Consider the following 27,894-nt stretch of genomic DNA (forward strand, 5'->3'; position numbering starts at 1 on the left):
CTGAACCGCCCCCGGGAGCGCACGTTCATTCCCTAGTTTACCGACGTGCGTCTGTGGAGGGAAAAGTCTGCTGTGCGTCGGGTGCAAAATAGGAATGATACATGCATCGGTGTACAAAGTGAATAAGGCCCTAAAAGTTTATTAGGGACCATTTATTTCTGTATAAAAAATAAAGCTATTAGAAAACATATTTTATGCTATTTTTTCAAATAATGAAGTATGTAAATTGGAAATAGAGCAGAAGCATTGAATGGAAGCAGAGTAGTTTTGTTTCCTGGTCCAAGTGTTTGTTGCTATTTTATTTTTATTGGTTGTTGCAATTGAATTGTTTTTATTGTTTTCTTGTTAAACAGCATCTCTACCTCAATCTCCTGTGAGGAGAAGCTTGGACTACTTAGTGATCGGGCTAAAAACTCCAACTACAGTGATGCCAGGACTACAATGGCCAAACAGCTTGAAAAGATGCAGCACAACCCAACACAACTGGTCTCTGCATTTGACTGTTTTGGTAAAGGGATGTTAAGACGTTAAGACGAGCTGCTAGAGAGACCAGGTCCCATTATTGGCTGTCAGCCAACAGCAGTGGCCCGAAGATCAACCAAAAAAAAGTACTTCTGGTTTAGAGCATGACTACAGTAGACATTCAGGAAAAGGAGGAAAAAGGGTTGTCAGGGTACGCCACAAATTGTCAGAATCTTTCAGCCTTGTGTGGCCAATCAGCTCTGTTATCATTGGTAATCATTAACTTTATGCAAACAAATACTTTTAAATGTTATGCTAGGTAGGAGGACTGCAGGTTATGAATTCATATTGTTTGCAAAACTATATTAAACAATTAAGAATCCCCCCAAAAATTGTTTTGTTTTTGACAAACCTTTTTCTTGTATTTGTAGGTTTGTTCCATACAGTAACGCGTGTCGTTTTCTCATTGTTAAGCTCCTTTTTGGTTTGTGTGTGTGTGTGTGTGTGTGTGTGTGTGTGTGTGTGTGTGTGTGTGTGTGTGTGTGTGTGTGTGTGTGTGTGTGTGTATGTGTGAGCACGCATGCGTTTAAAATCATATTTATTTTGTACACTAGTTAACACTAGCAACTGCACAAGGAAAAAAATACACCTCTTTTTATTTACATAGTTTTATGACATGTTTTTTATTCATCTTATGGACCCTTTTTTTATAGAAGTTGTATATTCTGTGTAACTTTTAATTTTGTATACACACTTGTGCATCCCTTTTGAATTTTGGGTTTCAGCGATGATGTGATTGATGTGAGGCCAACCAGCGCTTTGATTGAGTTGACCAATGATGAGCCATAGATACGAGTCATCGCTGGACTGATCACGCAGACTGACCCCGTCACCTCCATAGACATAAGTAATATAAGTATTTATTATGTCTGTGGTCACGTCAGTCAAGCCCGAAGCAAGACACACGCAAGTGACGCAACGCGTTATGGCAACGACACCTCAGACTGACAGATTCGTAAAAATAGGCTACTTTATTTATTTATTTTTAAAGTTTTTATTGGGAAGGGATACGATTCACGTCTGATCTTATTTGTCACTTTTACAGCTTTACCGGTTTACATAAATATTTGTTAAACAGGACTAGCAAAACTCTCCAGGCAGTGACAGTGACAAAAAAATAAAACACCTCAACGTATCCCTTTACAGTTTTCTTCAGATTTAACACAGAAACTATTTACAAAAGAGGGGGGAGGTAATCTCATCACTCAAAAAACAAAGACAAAACTCTAAATCAAAAAAGTATTTGGTTCAATAGGAGTTATGTACTCAATCTATTTAGACCAGAAATTGATAAACAAATCCTTCTGAAATATTTGTTTGAGAGGGGCACTTTTGATTCATTTTTAAAAAGGGGCTCGAGCACCCAAGATCTTTTTGTAGGAGACTTTGAGCTTTGTAAGTTTGTAGATCCTATACATGCAAAAACATCTACATACCACACTAAAGAAAAAGGAAAACATGAAAACGCATCATATGACCCCTTTAATACATTAATACAAATGTAATGCAACTATTATTAAAAACAAGATGTATAAACTCAAGCTTCCATTGTTTTCTAAAAGTGAGCTTGAACTGTTTTTTCTTCTCATAATCATGAAAAATGTATTTTAATTAGTCTTTGTCTCCCTCTGCTGGTACAACACAAAGATATTCAGGCTCTTTATTTACTCTGAAACAAAACTCAGAGCTTTTTGAGTTACTGTGCGTTTATACAAATAAAATGGTCTATGAATGAGAAACTGTAATTTGCTGCTGTGAAATAAAAGGTGTTTCACTGCCGCCTCATCAGGTCTGTCAGAGGATTGTTGAAATCTTAATGAAGTCTTAATTTATAACAGTGAAGTCACTGTATCTTCAGTCTCTGTTGATTCTGTTGACTGTGAGTCTCTGTAGTGGATCCTTATTCACCATCAGATGATCATCAGAAGATCAGACTGTCATTTATACCTAAAATAAAACACACAAACAGTCACATATGCAGTATGAGATATTACGTCTGTCACATCTTTTCATAAGAAAACTAACTAGATAATCTATATTAATTCAGTCTCAAGCATGATCATATAGCTTCTATCTGATGCTCAAAGTCACTTTACAAAATCAAAAGCACATGAAAGGTCACTTTCACACAACGGACAGCCGATACAGAACCAGCAGAAATGATCATTACACTCCACTACAAATCTAATATCAGTTAATAACAGAGCATATGAGCTGAGTGGAGCGGTGAGAATCTTAGCTCATCGCTCACGGAACTGTTCACCCCTCCGCTCCCCCGCTCAAAGCTACATCAGGCCGCTCCGCTCATTATCGCTCAGCGCTCAACGCAGTTTGCTTCGCGCTCCACTCAAAACGCCCCCCGCTCGCTCCAAAAAAGTAAAAAAAAATCTACATGTATATCACTTTTAGCTTAGACCACAGCCTTACCTCCTAAAGAACTAATGAGCAACAACATCATTTTTCAAATAGAAATGTTTTATTTCAAATTACAAATTAGGCCTATGTAAGAAGAAATATAGCCTACACAAAAAGTCCTGTAAAATTAAACTAATAAATGGGCCTAATAATATAAATAAAAATTACATAAAAATATACATTAAAGTTTTAAAAGTAAATGAACTATTAGGTCAGAATTTTGATAAGTGAACTTTTGCGCAACGCGCACGATTAAAATTAAAATTGGCTTATATCCATATAGGCTACACACAAACTGCTGTAAAATTAAACGAATAAATGGGCCTAATAATATAAATATTATTACGGACGTCACAAATGAAATAAAACGAACCATTAGGCCTACTTGAATGACAAAACGAATTTGTTTGAATATTACGCTATATTTAATTTACACTTTGTTACAAGTTACCGTAGGCTAATCAATTTGCTAACCTTTTGCTTTCTTCCCAGCGTGTTCACGTAGCACACTTTTTCATGTTTTCGAGAGATGTGTCTTTTTAGATTCCAAAATGAATCTTTACTGACTGAAACGATGTCTCCCCATTCGTTTTCTTGTACCACATTATCATTGTTAGTTAGTTTTATATTAATAGTACACCTGTATGACTTCTCATTTTCCTTTTTGAAGTACTTTTTGAACTCCATTATTGAGCCGAGTTTGATTGAAAATAGTCTGTTGATATATATGTGCGTTCGCACATGGGCGAACGCACATATATATTGTCAGCTATTGCTTTTTTTTTTTTTTTTTTTTTTTTTTTTACTTCATATCTATCTTTATTCATATAGCAGCACATCTTACAGAAATATAACTGCAGGAGTATACAAATGTACTGATTAAAGCAAAAACAAAAAAAAACATCAGATGTCATTAGTTCACGATACTGAACATCATTCTTACACACTCATGAATGAACGGTTGAATCCCTATAAACAGTGGTTCTGAACCAGGAGGCCAGTAGGGGGCGCCAGCCGACTTACAAAGGGCCAGAGAGATGGCTTATTTAAAATAAGTTATAATACATGTGGAAATAGGACGTGCAATGCGCCACTTAACAGCCAAAACACAATGTTGAAATTTGGTCCAAGCTAACCAACACCTCCACTGTGGAACTAAGCGATTTAAGATCAATCCCATTAACAACTGTTGTTAATGGGAGATCCAATCCCATTAACAACAGTTCTTAAACTCTGAAATCACAAAATTAAGCAGAATTATAGATTTGAATCCATCAACACTCCTAGTGTATGAGAGGGGTTGAGAACCACTGTCCTGTTACAACTTTAAAAGCAGTGGACAATCACATCAAACAAAAGCAAACGAAATTAAAAACTGTGTACAAAGAGTGCATTTAAAATGTGCACCTCACACACACACACACACACACACACACACACACACACACACACACAACAGCTGGTGATTGGGGTAAGCGCTCTTCAAACCTCTTTTAATTTAACATTTACTAACAAAAGGCAATGGCTGACCAGGTTAGTGACTTTCCAAAACCACTCTTGAGTAAACCTCAATCAAAGTCCTACGCTAACACTCGAACAGTCTTGTACGGAGTCAACGGTAATTCTGATGTGCCAAGATCCGCAAATAAGAAACCCCAGAATTTGAGAGATGGAGAATTGAGTTCCAAGTATTCATGCGCATATTGTTCCAGTAGAGATCATTTCATTGGCCTGTGCCCCTCTTTTAGATCTCTAGAAGACGCCAGGAAGGACGTATGGATTAGAGAGAACAAAAGATGCTGGAGATGTGGGCTTAACCATCTAGCTGTCAACTGTGACTTGAAAAAACCCTGTCCACAGTGCAAAGGCAGACATCTTGGTATCCTTCATGGAGTTAATTGTCATGATCAGGATAACGGTACATTCTATCTTAGTCGCCTTGGAGGTTCTGGCAAGGTACTGCTTAAAGTTGTTGAAGTACTTCTCCATTATAAAGGCAGATCCTTGCAAACCTATGCCATCCTGGATGATGGATCAGAACGTACCATGTTGCTACCTCAAGCATCTGATTATTTGGGCCTCAACGGAGTAACTGAGTCCCTGATTGTTAGAACTGTACGTCAAGATACTCTTGCACTTGAAGGCTTTTCTGTAACCTTTGAAATATCCTCCATGGCCAATCCAGAAAAGAAGTATTCCATTTCCAATGCCTTTTCTGCTGCCAGATTGGGACTGGCAGAACAGACTTATCCTGTTGAGATCTTGCAGAGACGTTTCAGACATCTTCGAGACTTACCCCTTCCAGCCTTTGCTAAAGTCCAACCACTTATTCTTATCGGTGCAGACTACCCACACCTGATAAATCCAATTGATCAGGTGTATTTCGGGCCTCCTAAATCCCCAGCTGCAATTCAGACCAGGTTAGGCTGGGTACTTCAAGGCCCAATACTGATTCCTAACACTGATGAGATGCAGTGTCTTTTTACCATCGCTAATCCACTAGAAGAACTTCGCCATGATGTAGAGAAATTATGGAAAGTAGACATCCTTCCTTTCAGAAATGAGAAAGTCATTACCAGATCCAAGCAGGACCAAGAAGCTATGGACTTGTTGGCCTCCAAGTCTAAAAGAGTTGATGTAGATGGCGTGCAAAGATATGCCACTCCATTATTGCGTGTTGCCTCCGCCATGAGGTTACGAGCCTCACCAAATGCAGTTATGTCTTCCCTCAGATGTATCGAGCGACGCCTCCAAAGAGATCCTAAAACTGCTGCTGTGTATGACCAAGAAATTGCTAAGTTGGAGGAGTCCGGTTATGTTTCCAAAGTGGAACTTTCTCATGACTCATCCAATGAATCATGGTATATTCCTCATCATATTGTGGAGCATAATGGGAAAAAAAGAATAGTCTTCAATTGCTCCTATCAATATAAAGGTGTGTCACTTAACAGTCAACTTCTTCCTGGTCCACAACTGGGCCCTTCCTTACTTGGTGTCTTACTCCGGTTTCGTCAGTGCCCAGTGGCAATTAGTGGGGACATAAAATCCATGTTCCATCAAGTAAGGTTACTCCCAGAAGACCGTTCTCTTGTATGCTTTCTGTGGCGCAATATGCAGAGGTCAAATCCACCTGACATCTACGAATGGCAAGTTTTGCCCTTTGGCACAGTATGTAGTCCATGTTGCGCAATATATGCTCTACAAAGGCATGTCCATGATCACCAAGAAGGATATGAAGATATCGTGAATTCTGTACTTCAGTCATTCTATGTTGACAACTGTTTAGAGAGTTTTCCAAATGTGCAAACTGCTAAGAACTTCCTAGACAGAATGCGTTCTTTATTGATGAGTGGAGGATTTGAAATCAGACAGTGGGCAAGTAACCAGCCTGATGTTGTCAGACATCTTCCTCCTGAAGCCAGGTCTGAGAGTGCTGAACTGTGGATCAATCAAGATCGTTTGGATCCCAAAGAAGGAGCTCTGGGTCTGAGTTGGCACTGTCCCTCTGATTCATTAGGGTATCGATCCCGAACTGTGGAGTATAAAACCACAACCCTGCGCAATATATATAAAGTCCTCGCCAGTCAGTATGACCCCTCAGGTTACATAACCCCCTTTACAACTCGAGCTAAAGTCATCATACAACAATGCTGGATGAAGTCCCGGGGCTGGGATGATCCCCTTATGCCAGATCCTATTCAACAGGCCTGGAAGGCTTGGGAAACTGAGCTCCCTGACCTGTCATTGATACAGCTTCCTCGTTGTTATTTAACTTTACCTTCCAACCAAATTACATCCAGAGAGTTGCATATTTTTTGCGACGCTTCAGAGAGCGCATATGGGTCAGTAGCCTATTTGCGAATGGAAACTGACAAGGGTGTGGTACATACTTCCTTCATCATGGCAAGATCTCGAGTTGCACCTAAAAGGCAAATATCCATCCCTCGTCTTGAACTTTGCGCTGCTCTAACAGGTGCACAGCTTTGTAAACTCCTGCAGAATGAATTGACTTATCCTTTGACAAATATTGTCCTGTGGTCCGATTCGACAACTGTCTTGTCTTGGCTGCACTCCCTCTCCTGTCGTTACAAAGTTTTTGTAGCTAACAGAGTCACTGAAATCCTGGAACTCACTGATCCCTCTTCTTGGAGGTATATTCCTTCTGCACAGAATCCAGCAGATGACATTACAAGAGGTAAAACTGTTGTTGAGCTAGCCAAACTTGATCATAGATGGCGACAAGGTCCAATGTTTCTGAAATTTCCTCCAAATGAATGGCCCAAAAATCTAGTATCCAGATCTGCTAGTCCTGATCCTGAGCTCCGCAAACCACTCTTTTGTGGCTTAACACAATTGGATGATTTTGTACTCCCAGATCCTTCCTGTTTCAAATCATGGTCAGAGCTACAGTTTGCAACAAATGAGTTACTGCAACGACATAGGGAGGACCCCTGTGACGCCTCTTCAGTTCAAAACCTTCTTTTGAGACTAGCTCAGCAACAAAGCTTTCCCTCTGAGTACCAGTGTTTGAAGGAAGGAAAGTCCATTGAACCTCAGAGTTGTCTCCTTACACTTTCTCCTGAATTTAATGAAGAAACAGGACTTATTGTAGTGGGTGGTAAGCTCAGACGTGTAGAGGATATGGAACCTGGAATGGTTCACCCAATCGTCCTCGACCCCAAACATCCATTATCCCATTTAATTATCAAGGACTGCGACGAGAAACTTTTCCACCCTGGTCCAGAGAGAGTTTTCTCAGAACTTCGGCGCAATTACTGGCTAATTAGAGGGAGACAAGCCGTAAAAATACATCAGTGGTCTTGTTTACAATGTAGGAAGTGGAGAGCTAAACCATCTATTCCTCAAATGTCTGATCTTCCACTCTCCAAGCTCCGGTTGTTTAAACCTCCCTTTTGGTCCACAGGAATGGACTGTTTTGGTCCCTTCCATGTCAATATTGGCCGTAGAACTGAGAAGAGATGGGGCATTCTGTTTAAGTGCCAGGCTACTCGATGTCTGCATCTTGATTTGTTGAGCAGTTTAAATGTGGACAGCTTTCTAATGGCCCTACGCCGCTTTATATCCAGGAGAGGTAAGCCATATGAGATTCTTTGTGATCAAGGAAGTAATTTCCGTGGAGCTGCAAGAGAATTAAAAGAAGCTTTCCAGAACCTTACCACTGAGTTACAAGTCAAGTTGGAAAATCAGCAGATTAAATTCAAGTTTAATCCACCACAAGCCCCTCATTTTGGGGGGTCATGGGAAAGAGAGGTCCGTTCAGTTAAAACAGCTTTGCGGGTGGTACTTGGCAGTCAAACCGTATCAGAGGAAGTCCTATGGACCGTTTTGACAGAAGTTGAAGGAGTGTTAAACTCGAAGCCACTTGGTTACGCCTCTTCAAACATTTTAGATCTTGACCTCATCACTCCAAATCTCCTCCTCATGGGGCGGCGAGATTCTTCTCTACCTCAGGTGATTTATGCCAACACTAAGCTCCTTGGCCGCAGATCTTGGCGCCACAGCCAGGTCCTCGTTGACCAGTTTTGGACCTCCTTTATCCGAAATTATTTACCAAGTCAGCAGCTCCGTCAAAAATGGAATCGAGAACAGCCTAATCTAAATGACTCTGCTGTCGTGTTAGTAGTTGATTCTCAACTTCCAAGAGCATCATGGCCCATTGGCAGGGTAGTACGTCTCCTACCTAGTCAGGATGGGCGTGTCAGAGTAGCTGAGATTGTTATTAATGGAAAAACGTATGTACGTCCAGTTGCTAAGTTGATTCCATTACCTGAAATAGATGAGTAATAGCAAATACATCACTGTATTTGGGGGCGGCTGTTGTGAATTTGGCCTTTTTCTTTAATTTAATTTTTTTCTTTATTTCCCTTATTATACTGTGTACTACATATCCCACAATCCCAAGTAAATTACACTACTAAATTGAGTACACTACATTACCCATACACCCCCTGGTTAAGGTCTATAAGTAGGCCTCACTTCCTTCCTTTGTTCTTTTGCATTGGTGAGGTGTGGGTGTTTGAATGGAGACCCAACCATGTCCTTTGAGTCCTTTCCTTAAGATGCGTTAATGACTTAAAACCATCTTTGTACATCCAATCCATCCTGTCCATCTGTTGGCGTCTGTCTATTTACAACGTGTGAATCTGCAATCCATGATCTTTATGCCATGTGAATTACCCAAGACTTAATCATCTTGAACTGAGAATAAAGGAGAGCAAAGGACTGGTATTTGTCCCGTGTTTTGATTAGACACGCCATCAAGTTTCTACACTCTGACGAACTTTGGATATATTTAACATCTGATATCCAACAATTAGGTCAGAATTTTGATAAGTGAACTTTTGCGCAACGCGCACGATTAAAATTAAAATTGGCTTATATCCATATAGGCTACACACAAACTGCTGTAAAATTAAACGAATAAATGGGCCTAATAATATAAATATTATTACGGACGTCTTTGTTACAAGTTACCGTAGGCTAATCAATTTGCTAACCTTTTGCTTTCTTCCCAGCGTGTTCACGTAGCACACTTTTTCATGTTTTCGAGAGATGTGTCTTTTTAGATTCCAAAATGAATCTTTACTGACTGAAACGATGTCTCCACATTCGTTTTCTTGTACCACATTATCATTGTTAGTTAGTTTTATATTAATAGTACACCTGTATGACTTCTCATTTTCCTTTTTGAAGTACTTTTTGAACTCCATTATTGAGCCGAGTTTGATTGAAAATAGTCTGTTGATGACTGTGCACATGGGCGGCGCAGCACCCCCAAGAAAGACCAAAGCACCCCGATAGCACCCCCAAAAATAATTTCTGGAAGCAATTATATCCAGGCTGTATTCTATGGAAGCCCTGAACAGCATTTTGAAGAGAAAAAAAAGAAAACTTATCTTGTTATTTCGAGATATTAAGTCGTTATTTCGACATAATATCTCGTTATTTCGACATAAGAACTCGTTATTTCGACATAAGTTGTTATTTCGACATAATATATGTTATTTCGACATAATATCTCGTTATTTCGACATAATAAGGGGACATTCTAATCTGCATTAAGCCACATTAAGCGTTCTTATAATGGTTTTCTATGGGAGGAAAATGCTTAAAGGGATAGTTCACTTTGAAATTAATTTTTGGTATGTTTTAGCTTACCTCAAGGGCATCCAAGATGTAGGTGTCTTTTTTTCCGCAGTAGTTTCAATTTTGATATTTTTAGGTCAAACCGTTCTTGTCTGTCAGTCATATAATGCAGGTCTATGGTCACGGTCTCAAAACACAAGCACAGAGTCCAAATTAAAACAAATCCCCGTCGTCCAAATTAAACAATTCCCCATCGTAAGTACACATTGATGGCCTAAGACACGAAACGAGCGGTTTGTGTGAGAAAACGAACAGTATTTATATCGTTTTTACCTCTTATACGCAGACATGTCCAAGTGATCTGATCTGACATGTACGCAGACTGGTGCATAGATATATACACTAGATGTCGCCTTAAAGACATTCGTTCCAATGAACTGCCATAGACAAGGCGACATCTAGTGTGTATATATCTATGCACCAGTCTGCGTACACGTCAGATCAGATCACTCGGACATGTCTGCGTATAAGAGGTAAAAACGATATAAATACTGTTCATTTTCTCACACCGCTCGTTTCGTGTCTTAGGCCATCAATGTGTACTTACGATGGGGAATTGTTTAATTTGGACGACGGGGAATTGTTTTAATTTGGACCGTGACCGTGGACCGTGACCATAGACCTGCATTATATGACTGACAGACAAGAACGGTTTGACCTAAAAATATCAAAATTGAAACTACTGCGGAAAAAAAGACACCTACATCTTGGATGCCCTTGAGGTAAGCTAAAACATACCAAAAATTAATTTCAAAGTGAACTATCCCTTTAACGTGTAATTAAACGTTGCATTCATATTCTGGGCTCATCTGATTTTTTTGTACATAGCATAGTCTACTTTGTTATGATTTTAGTATCATAATGATTAATAAATGCGCGCACAATTATCGGTTAACTTGATTTGAACAAATGCCTTTCAACTTGTGCGTGCAAAATTCAGAATTAAATGAATGTGCAGCAATTTGTACAAATAGAGAGTCTGTAGGCCTACTATAGGCTACTGTTGTAGCCATTAAATAAGCGTATTTAGTTTCATATTTGTTAAATATTATAATGTTATTTTTTTCCATCTATGTTGATTATGAAAAGTGAACAGCACGAGTAAGATAGGATGCGCAATATATCGAGAGACATGGAGTGGGTCAGACATGATTTTGACCACTTCATTAAGTTTTGTTTTGTAGAAAACCTTTCTTTAAAGTGAATTTCGTTTTGTATAAATTGTATCTTAATTTTAATAAATTTTTCATCAACCAATTGCCTGGACTTAATAAATCAGAAGCAAATATAGCAGACAATATAATTATGGAGGCGCCCGCGTGGTCACTTGCATTGTACGTGAACTGGAGCGCATCTCATCCTAACTTAACAAAACTCAGTGTATGCCTCACAGACATGAGAAATACATCAAATACACAAAGCTTGAAATGTCTTTAAACGAAATAATTCAAAACGAAAAGAAAAAGGCTACTCTCTGATTATGTAATCCATTATGTGCATTTCTCTCTATAGGCGTGTTCACTACGAATATGGCGATCGTCAACTTCATCTTTGCAGCTGAGTCGACACTGTCAGAAAACACTAATTTATTAATAAAAATCAATGCACGCATCACCGGAATTTACAAATGCACATCTTGCTTGTTGCATGCACACATATTATGTCGAAATAACGAGATATTATGTTGAAATAACCTTATTATTAATTATACATCTTTTAGAATATTTGATTGAATGCTGAATGTTGCGCTTGTTCAATTTAATAAAATTACAACTTTAATTGTGATCATTAAAATAATTGAATATTAAATATTTAGTGACCAAGTTTTGCTCAATTATTAGTATATATATAATTGCGCAGCTCCCCGTCAATGATCTAGCACCCCCTCAGCACATACATTAAAAATTCTCTGGCGCCGCCCCTGACTGTGCAAGATAGATGGATTATGGGTCAGGCTTGACTGAGCATGCTTCAGACTCGTAGTGTGAGCGGAGCGAAATTGGAGAGGGAAATAGGGTGACGCTCCGTCCTTCTAAAAATGCCGCTCTGCACTCTGTCCAAGATCCGCCCGCTCACGCTCCCCGCTCCACTCCGCTCACATGCTCTGGTTAATAACAACCCAAATCTCAGATTATCACACACATAAGGAGTCTTCTAAAGGTCCTCTGGACGCGATTTTGACGCACGAATAATTCGCGCGATGGTTTTATTTTTTGATCAGCTTTTGAACGCGAATGTGCTGCGGCGAAAAAATGTCTTTTATTTTTTGCGCTTCGATGTCGATTTTTTTTTTTTACTTTTGCGGCGACAGAAAAGGCTTCAGTCAATCACATACTACAAGGACAACGATTTGAAAGACAATGTGTGGCGTAGCATTGCCAACCAACTCGGTTATCACAACTGTGAGTATGTTGTGTGATAGTTTTAGTCGTTGTATAGTCCTGTGCTGTGTAGGCTAGCAGGCTAAACTACATTTGGGATAGAAAGCTAACACTATTATCGTCAAAGATAGAGATAGAGACCGTGTTTACTTTGAACATGTAACAATTGTAACATGTAACATGTAACAAACAAGACTATTTAGGGCTGCTTTTAGTATACTATACATTCTTTGAGTGATATCTACAGTTTCTAGTCAAATGATTTTAACTTCTTACTTCGTGTGTTACATGTAATGTGTATTGACATTAAAAAACGCACTGTGTTTAGTTGAAGACGCAAAAAAACTGTGGAAAAACCTCAGGGACACCTATGTGAGAAAAATGAGAGAGGAAAAGGAAACTAAAAGTGGACATTAGCATACTCCACTTCAGACTCTCTTGTTCTTTAAGGTTGGGTGCACCCAAAACCTTCTTTTCTGTTTTTTAAAGAAAATGAAAAGCTCGTCTTCACTTGATGATGACGATGATGATGATGATGATGATGATGAAGTGTCCATGTTTTCTCAGCTGTCGGCGCGAACGTTTTGGAATGTTGAAGATCTGAACGTCACAGACGTCGCAAATTTGCGTCGCGGCTGATGTGAATGGTTTTGATGTGAACTATTCGCACACGAACTATTCGCTTATTCGTTACGCTTTTTCGTTACGCATCCGGTGTGAAAGGGCCTGACGCGGAGAACATAAATGCATTTACACAGGAATTAAAATCGCGGGAAATAATACTTTGAATATAGCTATTTTAAAACTACAGTTTTAACAAAGTGTTATAAAATGAATTTAAAAGTGTAAACAAAGAAGATAAATAAAAATACAGAATTTTAATTTTCCTCTGCGTGATATAGCTATCTCACGCTTTGATGTTTGTCATAATTCTGTGGTACTGATAGCTATTTTCTATTTCTTAATAAATTTGTCATTTACACTGAACCAAAACAATATCAGAGTCATCTTTGATACTAGGGGCTGAGGTAGATCAGACCCATCATATTTTAAGTTTGCTTTTAAGCAGCATTGTGTCTTTACACAGAACTCTGAGCAGACACAGAGCCGCTTTAGAGCAGCCTTAACTCGGCTGTGTAAAGATTCCTATCGAGACAGTTAAATGGGAAAAGCTGAAAATAACATTAATATTATTTTCACAATCAGTCACAACAGTATGAGCAGAATTAAACTCAAATTAAACAGTTTAAAGTTCAGAGACCTACAGAAACTAAAGCTGAATTTAAGACTCTGATGATCTCAGACAAACTATTCACACACACACACACGTGGTGTTACTGAACCTGGTCCAATTTACTTATATTTCTAGTGAGTAAATCAGCCATTTGAACTTTAAATGAAAATATGATGATGAAAATCATTAAAAACTATTCTTACCATAGTGTCTCCAGTTTATAATGTGGATCATCCTCCAGATCCTTTAACAGCTTCACTCCTGAGTCTCCTAGTTTATTCTTAGACAGATTCAGATATCTCAGGTGTGAGGGGTTTGATCTCAGAGCTGAAGCCAGAGCAGCACAACCTTCATCTGTGACACCACAATCACTCAACCTGTAGAGAACAATGACACACATTAAGCCTATATCCAGAGATAAGCATCGTTTTAGTTTTTATTAGTTTTAGTCACGTTCATACTCTTTTTAGTCTAGTCAAGTTTTAGTCGACAAAAACTGATGACATTTTAGTCTAGTTTTAGTCGACGAAAACTGATGACATTTGAGTCTAGTTTTAGTCAATGAAAATTGTATTTTAGTCTCTTTTTTTGTAATGCAATTTTATTAAACCCAGTCAATTATAGTATTTAAAACAAGGTTATCTTATTATATTTAGGGCTGTGACGGTGGCAGTTTTTTTTACCACCGTGGTGGTAATGGACCAACTACCGGCGGTGGTTGGGGGGTTGTTTAAAAAAATTAAAACTTGTTTTATATTTCCACACAAAGACGTGTGATATAGCCTACCACTCTGCGCTTTGAGAGGGATGTGGGACACGAGCAGGAAAGAGACCATCGATCTCTTTTCTGATATCTTCATGTTTTCTACTTGATGTAAATTGGTCTGAAGAGCGAATTTTATCCTCCACAAGGGCGAGATATTTAGGCTATGTTTGAGATTGCGCTGCCAGAGAAAGTGAAACTAAAATTCACCCGCGCGTGTGAAACGCGCTTTACAACTACTTGACGCGGCTTACCATGTCTAAATAACAAGCACAAACTGTGTTAAAAAGAATTTGACATGCAAGTACAAATGTAGGCTATCTGTCCTACAGCGTTTTTCTACTTTACCACAAGAATACGAATATAATAGGCCTAATTAAAAGCGAACCAATGAAGAAACGTTTATAATCCCCTTAGAAAATGGGTGAGACGTGAGTGAAGATTTGGGAAAAGAAACAAGAGATTCCATGCAGGGATGAGTCACGATTTTTGAATATTCGATTAGTTTATTTAATTAAAGAATATCGAATAGGTTGTGCGATTATTCTCTAAAATAAAATCTCCATGTTCTGGTGCGGATGTGGTGATGACTTGTTCATTTAACCAGAGGGTGACGCTGCCAATAACACATGTAACAGCTATCACAAAGAACCGGCATAAGTAATGATTATGAATGTGTCAAATATATCAATGAGACATTTTAATGGAATAACTAATGGAATAATATTGTTAAATTCGCTGATAATCGGGTGACCAGATCGCAAACCAGAATTTAAAGCCGACAAAGCTATGGGTTCACGCACAACTCTCTCATTCGTCGTGACGTTATAACATTTCGTCTTGTTTTGGTCTACGAAAATGAAGAGACATTTTAGCATAGTTTTTATTTTGTAAACCACATTTTTATTCGTCAACAATATTGCATTATACATTTATTTTAGTCATCGTCACATAACCAGCATTTACGTTGCGTCTCGTCTCGTTTTCGTCAGGTAATAAAGGTTTGTTGACGACAATATTTCGTCATAATTTTCGTTGAGGAAAGCAACACTATGTGAGTGTGAATGTGCTTTAATGCATAATGTATTTGTAAACATTTTAAGGAACGTGTGTGTGTGTGTGTGTGTGTGTGTGTGTGTGCTAAATGTATTTGTAAACATTTTAAGGAACGTGTGTGTGTGTGTGTGTGTGTGTGAGTGTGCTTAATGTAATTGTAAGCATTTTAAGGAACATTGTGTGTGTGTGTGTGTGTGTGTGTGTGTGTGTGTGTGTGTGTGTGTGTGTGTGTGTGTGTGTGATTAATGTATTTGTAAGCATTTTAAGGAACGTGTGTGTGTGTGTGCGTGTGTGTATGTGTGTGTTAGCAGGGGAGGATTAGGACAATTAAGGGTCCAGCAGAACTTCATAATTTCCTGGATGATTTTGGTATTTACTTCGTAAAATAATCTTTTAGGAAGCACGCTATAAAGAACGGATATTCATTATAGTGTGTGCCAAGTGTGTGTGTTCGTTCGCGGGTTATTCAGAAACGACATAGTGAGGAAACGGAAAATCACCAAGTGACAATAAAACTAGTCCAGTGATGTATATATTTAGGCTTTCTGAAGCCTTGGAGCCAATTTCTGTGAGGAATCGATCAAAATGTACCACTTCGTTCTAGTCATAGGTATACATTTGTAATGATGTCCGATTCGTGAATGAATCATGAGTCGGTTCATTGCAGTGAATAGGACAAATCCGTTAATAAAACCAGTCTAGATGATTCATTTGTGAATACAACTGATTTGGTTTACCGAGTTCAAATCACTGATTCACTAGCCGCGTTTCCACTGTCGGGCCAGGGCCGGGCCAGGGCTTTAAACGGGCCGTGCCGGGCTGATAGCCTCGGGCTAATAGCACCAGGTCTGCGTTTCCACTGTCGGGCCAGAAGCTCCACAGCGCTTCACTAAAACACGCCCGTAACACGCCTCTCTGGAACAACGTCACACTAACCCATTCACCAACAAATGGAAGTTCTATCAGAAAACTAATCAGAAATCACTGGAAACAGCGTTGAAAACAAACATGATAAAAGCGGCCGTTTGCTGGCATTTTTGTTGTTTACTTGAATATTTAAAACCCAAGCATCGATGTTTTACCACAGGTTTACAATAAAAAGTGATACATTGATCATAATGAATTAATTTATGTCAAAACTGCACATTAGTCACTCAGAAATAAATTACCGTTAGGTCTATTTCACAAAAGAAAGAGGACACACTTACTTCTTCAGTCGCGTCTGTTACTGTTTATCTGGTAGCCTAGTTACAGGACATATTTACATCACATTTAGAAAGAATGATCATTTATACAAATATATGCCACCAAAAATACGACCTGAGGAGCTTTAGCACTCTCTCGACTCCCATACAGATATTTTCAGTCAGAGAAACAGAGGAAGCTCCCGAAAAAAAAGTTGCTTTATTTTATGATAGTCCGGTATAAAGAGACGAGACGTAGGCTACTGACAGATAAAATAAAAACATGACTGTGATAGCCTTTATGATTGGTCTGATTTCTTCAAGCGTATGTTTTTTTACTATGCGTATCTTCAAGCGTTTACTATGTTTACCATGGTAATGGTTAGCGCGCATAGTCTTTTGCATCACAAACACAAGGCATTCAAACATGAACGCGAGTTAAATTATTTTAAAAGTCTTTAATGCTGACAGAATCATCCGGCGCTGCCGTCTCCCGACTCAGGTGAACTCTGGACTCTGTTCGTAACCACTCCTCTAGCCCGAGCTGGCCTGCTCTGGCCCAAGGTATTCGACGGGCCAGAAATCCTGGCCGCTGGCCCCGAGTAAGCCCCGATCAAGCCCCGGAAGTGACAGTGGAAACGCGACTGGCCCTGGCACGCACTAGCACGGCCCGGCCCTGGCCCGACAGTGGAAACGCGGCTACTGATCCTGTCAATGTTTTAGTTAAAGCAACACTATGTAGATTTTCAACCTTCATAATATATTTCCAAGACCCTTGTGATGGTACATCAACTTACAATAGGTTGACGGGGTCTGTATCGCTTTTACTGGCACTACGTAACTTCGGGGTTCGGGTAGTAACCCTAGCACAAAAAGAACTACAAAATTCGACTGCTTTACGGCAAACGTCACTTCCCCCTCCACTTCCTCAAATTTGGAAGTGAGAGGCCAACCAGCGTTTGTTTTCCGGTGTGGTGAACAATCGAGTCCGGTTGAAGAGATGAGTCCGAGCTTACGTTATAACGAGTCATTAATGTATTTTAACTTATATGTTTAATATACTAGTAGTATTTAACCGAAGCTATAGATTGTGAAATTAAACATTTCTCGTTGTTAGTGTGTTTTTTATAATAAATAAACAACATATTTGAGCTTTAAACAACTACATTCCCGACTGAGAAACTCTTAAAACTACATTTTGTGACACAATAACAGTCGTATTTTTAAATTTCGCGGTCTTTCTCCTCTGCTATTGACGCAGCTCGGACTCATGAATCTCTTCAACCGGACTCGATTGTTCACCACACCGGCTTTCGTGCGCATGTTTTTGTCATGGCCAAAGCAGCAACGGACAAAAAAAAAAGTCAGAAGTAAGCCTATGTCTAAATGGCGTGTACAAGTTTGGTAGGAGCTACATTCTTGCAAGTAAATAATACATGATTAGACGGACAAAATTATCGTTTAGGCTAAGTAGCCTAATGACTTCAGGCTGATAGTCATGTTTGTTTATTTATTTTTCTGGTGAAAGTGTCTTGCCTCAGGCTATAATGCAAATCGATTTTTCAACTTTGCAGATTCATCTATGGTAGCTTGATAATATTGACGATATATGGCTATTACCTACCACACAAACATTGAATTGAATTAGCATTCTGTAAAACAGTAGCCCTACTATAATGACGCTGGCTTGTAAACGTGAGCTACGTGATCTTTTGGCGTTTGAAAAAAATAAAACCCATGAAATGATATTCATATGACATGCTGAAATATATGCCACTGTACCTGGGATGAAGACTTTTCACACGCAACGCAGGCAATCTGCCCAAGACGTGAGAACTCCTGCAGAGTTCGGGGGCATCGGCTTGTCAACAAATGCACGTGTATCCCCTGGTGTTACCATGACAGATTTTACGACCGCAGTAGAAGACAATACTGTTTCCCAACTGTAGGGGGACCCCGAGAGCAAAAGCTACTTGGTGTTGCTTTAACACTGTCTCAGGTCTGGTCATGCTGTCTATTACAGTTTTTTACGATTGCTATGACAGATTTTTCAATACTTTTAACAATTTTCCAAAACTCTTAATACAGTTAGCACTACATCCGTCTGTGTAAGCTATACTATTAACACATTTCTTGTTGCTTTAACACAAAATGCACACAATTAACACACATTTAAAATGCTTGAGCTTTTTTACAGACAAGCTCAAACAAGACCAAAACAATGGATTTTTACTGCCAAATTTACCAATGCTTTAACACTATGTCAGAACAGATAATGCCATGTTCTAAACCTAACCTTAAAGGCTAAAGTCAAGGTAAACAGCTGTTTATATTGTGAATTGAAACACAAATATATCCCCTGTATTTTATTCTATTGTTACTGAGAAACAGCTGATTGAATTATCCAAATATATAAATCACAGCTGATTCCCATCTAGGAAACACACTCAGGTGTTGAGTTTCTTTCAATTGCATGACCATATGGTATAAAAGAGGACTTTTTGCGCTGATCTTTGTGGAGAGGGAACAATATAGAGCAACAAAAGAAAGAAAGAAAAATGTCTGCACTAGGTAGAGGAAGACGTGTACCAGGGTAAGGGAGAGGAGTGGGACAAGGGCAAGGGAGAGGAGTGGGACAAGGGCAAGGGAGAGGAGTGGGACAAGGGCAAGGGAGATGAGTGGGACAAGGGCAAGGGAGAGGAGTGGGACAAGGACAAGGGCAAGGGAGAGGAGTGGGACAAGGACAAGGGACAAGGACAAGGGCAAGGGAGAGGAGTGGGACAAGGACAAGGGCAAGGGACAGAAGTGGGACAAGGACAAGGGCAAGGGAGTGGGACAAGGGCAAGGGAGTGGGACAAGGACAAGGGCAAGGGAGAGGAGTGGGACAAGGGCAAGGGAGAGGAGTGGGACAAGGGCAAGGGAGAGGAGTGGGGCGAGGGAGAGGAGCTAGAATGCGTGGTGGCGCTCAAAGAAGGGCCAGAGCTAGGGTAACTAATGAAATAAGAGCTACTATAATAGACCATGTCATAAACCATGGGCTATCATACAGAGAGGCTGGTGAATGAGTACAGCCAAATCTCAGCCGGGACACGGTGGCATCAATTGTTCGGATTTTTAGAGAAACCAACAGGTAGGATATTGCTTCTCCTACTGCAAAGCATAAATCATTTTACCATGTATTACAGTGACTGTGTGCCTCCGGTCTCTAATATGTAACTGTATTTTGTCCCTCTAAGGATTCAACGTCTACCTCCCTCAGGGGGCAGAGGAAAGCTCCTGAATGAAGAACAGGAACTTGCTATTGTCAACATGGTGATTGCTAACAAAGAAATAAAACTGAAGGACATTCAGTCCAGAGTTGTAGAGGACAACCTTGTCTTTAGGAACATTACAGCAATCAGCACAACATCCATTTCTCGGACTCTAGCTAAACAGAGTCCAAATGAAACAATTATACAAAGTTCCTTTTGAAAGGAAGGGTGAGCGCATCAAAGAACTCCGTCACCAATACGTCCAGGTAAGGTTATGCAATACAGTCATTACTGTACTATACATTGTGTGTTTTGCAGTAAACTACTCTATAAACTTGGAGTACATTAGGACCTAAAGTAGATATACAGCAAAGCATTTACATACACTGTGTCTGATTACTTTCAGAGAGTAATGGAGTTGGAGGCCAATCAAGTCCCACATGTAATGATCTACGTTGATGAGGCTGGCTTTAACTTTGCGAAAAGGCGTTGGCGTGGAAGAAACATAATTGGCAAAAGGGCCACAGTTACTGTGCCGGGCCAGAGAGGAGTCAACATCACCATGTGCGCCACAATCTCCAACGATGGTGCACTCCTGCATAAATGTGAGATTGGCCCCTAAAACACCAACCGCCTTCTCCTGTTTTTAGAAGACCTGCACGAAATACTTGTGCCAGAGGTAGAAAGGGGACAGGTGAGAGACCACTTGCCAATATACCTGATCACATGGGACAATGTGGCATTCCACCATTCCCGTGCAGTCACAGTATGGTCTGACGCCCATCCTAGGATGATGTCCCTTTTCCTTGCTCCTTACTCCCCTTTCCTCAACCCCATTGAGGAGTTTTTCTCATCTTGGAGATGGAAGGTTTTTGACCATCATCCACAGGACCAAATGTCCCTCCTGGATGCAATGGATGCTGCATGCCAAGACATCACAGCTGAACACTGCCAGGGGTGGATAAGGCATGCCAAAATATTCTTCCCACGATGCCTTGCCAGAGTGTGATGTGGATGAGAACATGTGGCCAAATTCAGAAGACCAGGCAGATTAGAAGATGACTTTTTTTCTTTCTTTTTTGTCTTCTGGTGCTTTTTCTGTTTGTATATTTTGTATTTTCACATAATAAATGGCAGCTATATTGCATATTTTTGTTATCTTGCAGTAATGTCCTTTTGCATATAAAGTCTTTATTGCAGCAATTCTGTCTCTGTCTTCGTTTTTTCATTAACCGTACATTCTATAAAGCACTCTGAGATGGGTCTTTTTTTTATTGAATTTCTGCAGCAAAAGACCTAAACCCAACAAAACAAAAATGTAGAGAGGCTTCAAAAGAAACTGCAGTGCAAAACACAATCTATCATCAATACAATATACTGTCTGTTGTATAAGGGCATACCTGACACATATAAAATAATGCAGTTTCTGTAATTCCATCTGATGTTAGTGTTTTTATGACATTGTGCTATGATTGACTAAATCTTCCTGTTGGACGAGAACATATGTTATTGTTTTGAAAAATTATTTGATTTTGAGACATGTTTGCAGTGTTTTGGTAGACATAGTGTATTGTTGCTAGTGTATTATTGTATTTTGAAAATTAATGTTGGAGCTTAGTTTACAATGTGTGATTTTGAGCATGAAATTAACTGTTTTGCCAGTTGTGTGTTGTAGGTGTGTTGGTGCGTTAAGAGTTTAGGACATTTGTTAAAAGTATTGAAAAAATTGTCATAGCGATTGTAAAAAACTGATCAAAGAATGGTGTTTTACTGAATGCAGTATGTAATTATTTGTATAGTTATAAATGTATAATTTTAGTTAATTTAATAAACTTTCAAACTTTCATTTAGTTCTTTATTGTCTCTCAGTGAATAATAATTGCTATGCTTATAGATAATGATTGTTGTTATATGTGGCAAAAAGATAAGATAAGATAAAGAAAATCCAGAGCTTCCCACTCGTATTTACGACATTAGCCGCTTTTGCACTGTCGGGCCGAACAGTTCTCATTGCGTAACCATTCCATTCCGTTGTAACGACTGATAACAAATCAGACACAATTATTTGGTACATGTACCATAAAAATCGTCTCGGGTTACTATTGTACCCTCGTTCCCTGAGCGAGACACTGCATCGATACTCGACGCTTTGGGGAATGCCTTCGGCATGATGCGTCTGAAGTCTGTAATGGAACTATTCCAATCTTGATTGGTGCTGTGTCTTTCGTCACTCGTGACGTTGCATGTGACGGTGATCCGGAAGCTATAAAAGGACAACGGAACATAGCCGTGTCAGCTTTTAAAGGGTCGAAGCAAGTCGTTCTCAGGAGCGCGAAAAGTGTGGCCGAGGGATGCAGCGTCTCGTTCCCTCCTCAGGAAACGAGGGTTACAATAGTAACCCGAGACGTTCCCTTTCGTAAGGGAACTCCCGCTGCATCGATACTCGACGCTTTGGGGAATGAATACCCACGCCGCCACACTGAGAGACCCCGCCCTGGTGTGAAACAATCTGGCACACTCAAGACATGAGAACTTGTGAACCTGGTGTAGAGGGCAGATCCAGACTGTAATGTTTTATGAAGGTGTGTGGGGAGGCCCAGCCAGCGGCATCACAGACCTCTTGAAGAGAAACCCCTGCTAGCAAGGCTCTAGAGGATGCCACTCCTCTAGTTGAGTGAGCTTTTATCAGGAGAGGTGAAGGCAGATTGCGCACCTCGTAAGCTGAAGAAATAGCCTCTACTATCCACTTGCTAATAGTCTGTTTGGAGACCGGGGAGCCCTTCTTGGATAGCCCAAAACACACAAACAGCTGGTCCGACTTCCTCCAGCCCGAGGCAATATGTACATAGGCCTCAAGAGCCCGGATCGGGCATAACAAGTGTAATTTAGCTTGATCAGCCGAGACATGCGGTGGAGGATGAAAGGCCTGAAGGATTATAGACCGTGCCACATTCGTGGGCACCTTAGGCACGTAGCCAGGTCTAGGGTGGAGAATGGCTCTCACTCTGCCAGGAGCGAACTCGAGGCAAGAGGGAGCCACAGATAGCACCTGCAGGTCGCCAACTCGTTTCACGGAAGTAATAGCGAGCAGGAAGGCTACCTTAAAGAAAAAAATTTCTCAGACACCTTATCCAGGGGTTCGAAGGGTGCCAGGGATAACCCTTCGAGGACCACTGCCAGGTCCCACGTGGGGACTCTAGGCTGGATGGCAGGCCTCATCCTCCTGGCTCCACGAAGGAAACGAATTATGAGTGGGTGTGTCCCCAGCGTGCCCACCCTTAAAGGCGTGTGGAATGCTGATACAGCCGCCACATAGACGTTAAGCGTGGACGGGGAGAGCCCGTCAGAGAAACGATTCTGGAGGAACTCCAGTACTGAAGCCACCGGGCAGTTAACTGGGTCCAACTGACGTTCTCTGCACCATGAAATTAAAATGTTCCATTTAAATGCATAAAGTTTCCTCGTGGAGGGGGCTCTAGAGTTTAGAATGGTCTCAACAACCTCGGTTGAGAGAACAGAATTTGTGAATTGATCCCCCTCAGGCGTCAATTCAGCAGCTTCTTGGGCTTCAGCCAAGGGTGAAATATCATGACCTCGGACCGAGGAGGGAGGACCATCCTGATCCGGATTTACCGCGGAAGGCCTGCCAGGAGAGCACAGATGTTTGGAAGCCATATTCGGGCCAGTCAGTACGGGGCTACTAAGAGTAAGCTGATCTCATACTGCCGAACCCTTTTGTACTCTAGAACCCCCGGGGGCAGAACAATCGGGGAAAACATACACAGACGTGGCCTCAACCATGTCTGTATCATGATATCCAGATCCAGCGGAGCTGGAAGAGCATGGGAGAGGTGGCGTAGAGGGTGGCCGTCCGCATGAAGGGGAAACGGGACCACCTCCGACACACCGACCTCCATCCCGGCTAAAGCCAACTTGGGGTGGAGTTTGAAATCCCCGGGCTGCAGCCCCTGCCTCGACAGGATGACTGCCCCCTCTTTGATCAGAGAGACCACCGACGTATTGTCTGTCAAAAATAGAACCTGATGGCCTCTCTGAAATCTCCTCAGACCCTGTGTTTCCAACACAGGTTCTAGGAGCAGAAACCATAACTTCCTCCCCATGATCAGAAAACGAGGGCATATGCGCGTAACTCTGGTCATGTGGAGTGGGTTCCCTCTCGGGAAAAACCCATTTGTCCTGAGCCACTACTACAGGGCCCCCACGTACAGCAGGCCAAAGAATAGTATGTTGAACACTGCTGCCAGCGAGCCCACTCTTTGATAAGGTCATATAGTGGTGGCCTGGCCTAGCTTGATATTCATGACTATGGTCAGGAAGGTGAATGTCCGAGCTGGAGACAATTGTGCCTGCATCGTGACTATAACCTACACCGCCCCCAGGAATCGGTTTCTCTGAAGAGGCACTAGTGATTTTTCCTAGACTCTGAGCCATATTCCCGAGCACCTCACGAGACTCAGAACAACACCTCGGTGTTGAACCGTCTGCTCTAGTAGTCAATGGACAGGAATGAGGATGCCCTGAAGACTCCATGGAGCTAGGACAGTGACCATGCATTCCGAGGAGGTGCGGGGATACAATACTAGACCAAATGGAAGAATCCAGAACTGATGTGCTTTTCCCCCAAAAGCGGATCTTGGAAACTCCCTGTGATGGGGTTAGAAGGGAATGAGGAGTTAAGGAGTTTGTGGATCTATCACGACAGACCAGTCCCCTGACTGTGCAAGATAGATGGATTATGGGTCAGGCTTGACTGAGCATGCTTCAGACTCGTAGTGTGAGCGGAGCGAAATTGGAGAGGGAAATAGGGTGACGCTCCGTCCTTCTAAAAATGCCGCTCTGCACTCTGTCCAAGATCCGCCCGCTCACGCTCCCCGCTCCACTCCGCTCACATGCTCTGGTTAATAACAACCCAAATCTCAGATTATCACACACATAAGGAGTCAAATCTAAAGGTCCTCTGGACGCGATTTTGACGCACGAATAATTCGCGCGATGGTTTTATTTTTTGATCAGCTTTTGAACGCGAATGTGCTGCGGCGAAAAAATGTCTTTTATTTTTTGCGCTTCGATGTCGATTTTTTTTTTTTACTTTTGCGGCGACAGAAAAGGCTTCAGTCAATCACATACTACAAGGACAACGATTTGAAAGACAATGTGTGGCGTAGCATTGCCAACCAACTCGGTTATCACAACTGTGAGTATGTTGTGTGATAGTTTTAGTCGTTGTATAGTCCTGTGCTGTGTAGGCTAGCAGGCTAAACTACATTTGGGATAGAAAGCTAACACTATTATCGTCAAAGATAGAGATAGAGACCGTGTTTACTTTGAACATGTAACAATTGTAACATGTAACATGTAACAAACAAGACTATTTAGGGCTGCTTTTAGTATACTATACATTCTTTGAGTGATATCTACAGTTTCTAGTCAAATGATTTTAACTTCTTACTTCGTGTGTTACATGTAATGTGTATTGACATTAAAAAACGCACTGTGTTTAGTTGAAGACGCAAAAAAACTGTGGAAAAACCTCAGGGACACCTATGTGAGAAAAATGAGAGAGGAAAAGGAAACTAAAAGTGGACATTAGCATACTCCACTTCAGACTCTCTTGTTCTTTAAGGTTGGGTGCACCCAAAACCTTCTTTTCTGTTTTTTAAAGAAAATGAAAAGCTCGTCTTCACTTGATGATGACGATGATGATGATGATGATGATGATGAAGTGTCCATGTTTTCTCAGCTGTCGGCGCGAACGTTTTGGAATGTTGAAGATCTGAACGTCACAGACGTCGCAAATTTGCGTCGCGGCTGATGTGAATGGTTTTGATGTGAACTATTCGCACACGAACTATTCGCTTATTCGTTACGCTTTTTCGTTACGCATCCGGTGTGAAAGGGCCTGACGCGGAGAACATAAATGCATTTACACAGGAATTAAAATCGCGGGAAATAATACTTTGAATATAGCTATTTTAAGTGTAAACAAAGAAGATAAATAAAAATACAGAATTTTAATTTTCCTCTGCGTGATATAGCTATCTCACGCTTTGATGTTTGTCATAATTCTGTGGTACTGATAGCTATTTTCTATTTCTTAATAAATTTGTCATTTACACTGAACCAAAACAATATCAGAGTCATCTTTGATACTAGGGGCTGAGGTGGGTCAGACCCATCATATTTTAAGTTTGCTTTTAAGCAGCATTGTGTCTTTACACAGAACTCTGAGCAGACACAGAGCCGCTTTAGAGCAGCCTTAACTCGGCTGTGTAAAGATTCCTATCGAGACAGTTAAATGGGAAAAGCTGAAAATAACATTAATATTATTTTCACAATCAGTCACAACAGTATGAGCAGAATTAAACTCAAATTAAACAGTTTAAAGTTCAGAGACCTACAGAAACTAAAGCTGAATTTAAGACTCTGATGATCTCAGACAAACTATTCACACACACACACGTGGTGTTACTGAACCTGGTCCAATTTACTTATATTTCTAGTGAGTAAATCAGCCATTTGAACTTTAAATGAAAATATGATGATGAAAATCATTAAAAACTATTCTTACCATAGTGTCTCCAGTTTATAATGTGGATCATCCTCCAGATCCTTTAACAGCTTCACTCCTGAGTCTCCTAGTTTATTCTTAGACAGATTCAGATATCTCAGGTGTGAGGGGTTTGATCTCAGAGCTGAAGCCAGAGCAGCACAACCTTCATCTGTGACACCACAATCACTCAACCTGTAGAGAACAATGACACACATTAAGCCTATATCCAGAGATAAGCATCGTTTTAGTTTTTATTAGTTTTAGTCACGTTCATACTCTTTTTAGTCTAGTCAAGTTTTAGTCGACAAAAACTGATGACATTTTAGTCTAGTTTTAGTCGACGAAAACTGATGACATTTGAGTCTAGTTTTAGTCAATGAAAATTGTATTTTAGTCTCTTTTTTTGTAATGCAATTTTATTAAACCCAGTCAATTATAGTATTTAAAACAAGGTTATCTTATTATATTTAGGGCTGTGACGGTGGCAGTTTTTTTTACCACCGTGGTGGTAATGGACCAACTACCGGCGGTGGTTGGGGGGTTGTTTAAAAAAATTAAAACTTGTTTTATATTTCCACACAAAGACGTGTGATATAGCCTACCACTCTGCGCTTTGAGAGGGATGTGGGACACGAGCAGGAAAGAGACCATCGATCTCTTTTCTGATATCTTCATGTTTTCTACTTGATGTAAATTGGTCTGAAGAGCGAATTTTATCCTCCACAAGGGCGAGATATTTAGGCTATGTTTGAGATTGCGCTGCCAGAGAAAGTCAAACTAAAATTCACCCGCGCGTGTGAAACGCGCTTTACAACTACTTGACGCGGCTTACCATGTCTAAATAACAAGCACAAACTGTGTTAAAAAGAATTTGACATGCAAGTACAAATGTAGGCTATCTGTCCTACAGCGTTTTTCTACTTTACCACAAGAATACGAATATAATAGGCCTAATTAAAAGCGAACCAATGAAGAAACGTTTATAATCCCCTTAGAAAATGGGTGAGACGTGAGTGAAGATTTGGGAAAAGAAACAAGAGATTCCATGCAGGGATGAGTCACGATTTTTGAATATTCGATTAGTTTATTTAATTAAAGAATATCGAATAGGTTGTGCGATTATTCTCTAAAATAAAATCTCCATGTTCTGGTGCGGATGTGGTGATGACTTGTTCATTTAACCAGAGGGTGACGCTGCCAATAACACATGTAACAGCTATCACAAAGAACCGGCATAAGTAATGATTATGAATGTGTCAAATATATCAATGAGACATTTTAATGGAATAACTAATGGAATAATATTGTTAAATTCGCTGATAATCGGGTGACCAGATCGCAAACCAGAAT

General features: G+C 40.4%; 1 protein-coding gene across 1 annotated transcript; it reads right to left on the reverse strand.

The window, feature by feature from the left end:
* Nucleotides 1-1,985: 1,985 nt before the first annotated feature.
* Nucleotides 1,986-27,304, reverse strand: LOC309499336 (ribonuclease inhibitor-like). The gene is made up of 3 exons (XM_082170580.1): nucleotides 26,563-27,304; nucleotides 13,923-14,096; nucleotides 1,986-2,469 (listed from the first exon to the last, which is right to left on the reverse strand). Exons 1-3 carry the CDS (start codon nucleotides 26,757-26,759, stop codon nucleotides 2,460-2,462), a joined length of 381 nt encoding a protein of 126 aa, XP_082026706.1. The 5' UTR covers nucleotides 26,760-27,304; the 3' UTR covers nucleotides 1,986-2,459.
* Nucleotides 27,305-27,894: the final 590 nt, after the last annotated feature.

Source organism: Leuciscus leuciscus (genome assembly GCF_965113295.1).
Source record: "Leuciscus leuciscus genome assembly, chromosome: 5".
Classification (NCBI taxonomy): domain Eukaryota; kingdom Metazoa; phylum Chordata; class Actinopteri; order Cypriniformes; family Leuciscidae; genus Leuciscus; species Leuciscus leuciscus.

Coding starts and splice junctions, on each gene's coding strand:
- LOC309499336 (XM_082170580.1), bottom strand. CDS start 26,759: ATGTGTGTCATTGTTCTCTACAGGTTGAGTGATTGTGGTGTCACAGAT. Junction 14,097..26,562: donor TATAAACTGGAGACACTATG/GTAAGAATAGTT, acceptor TGTTCTCTACAG/GTTGAGTGATTGTGGTGTCA.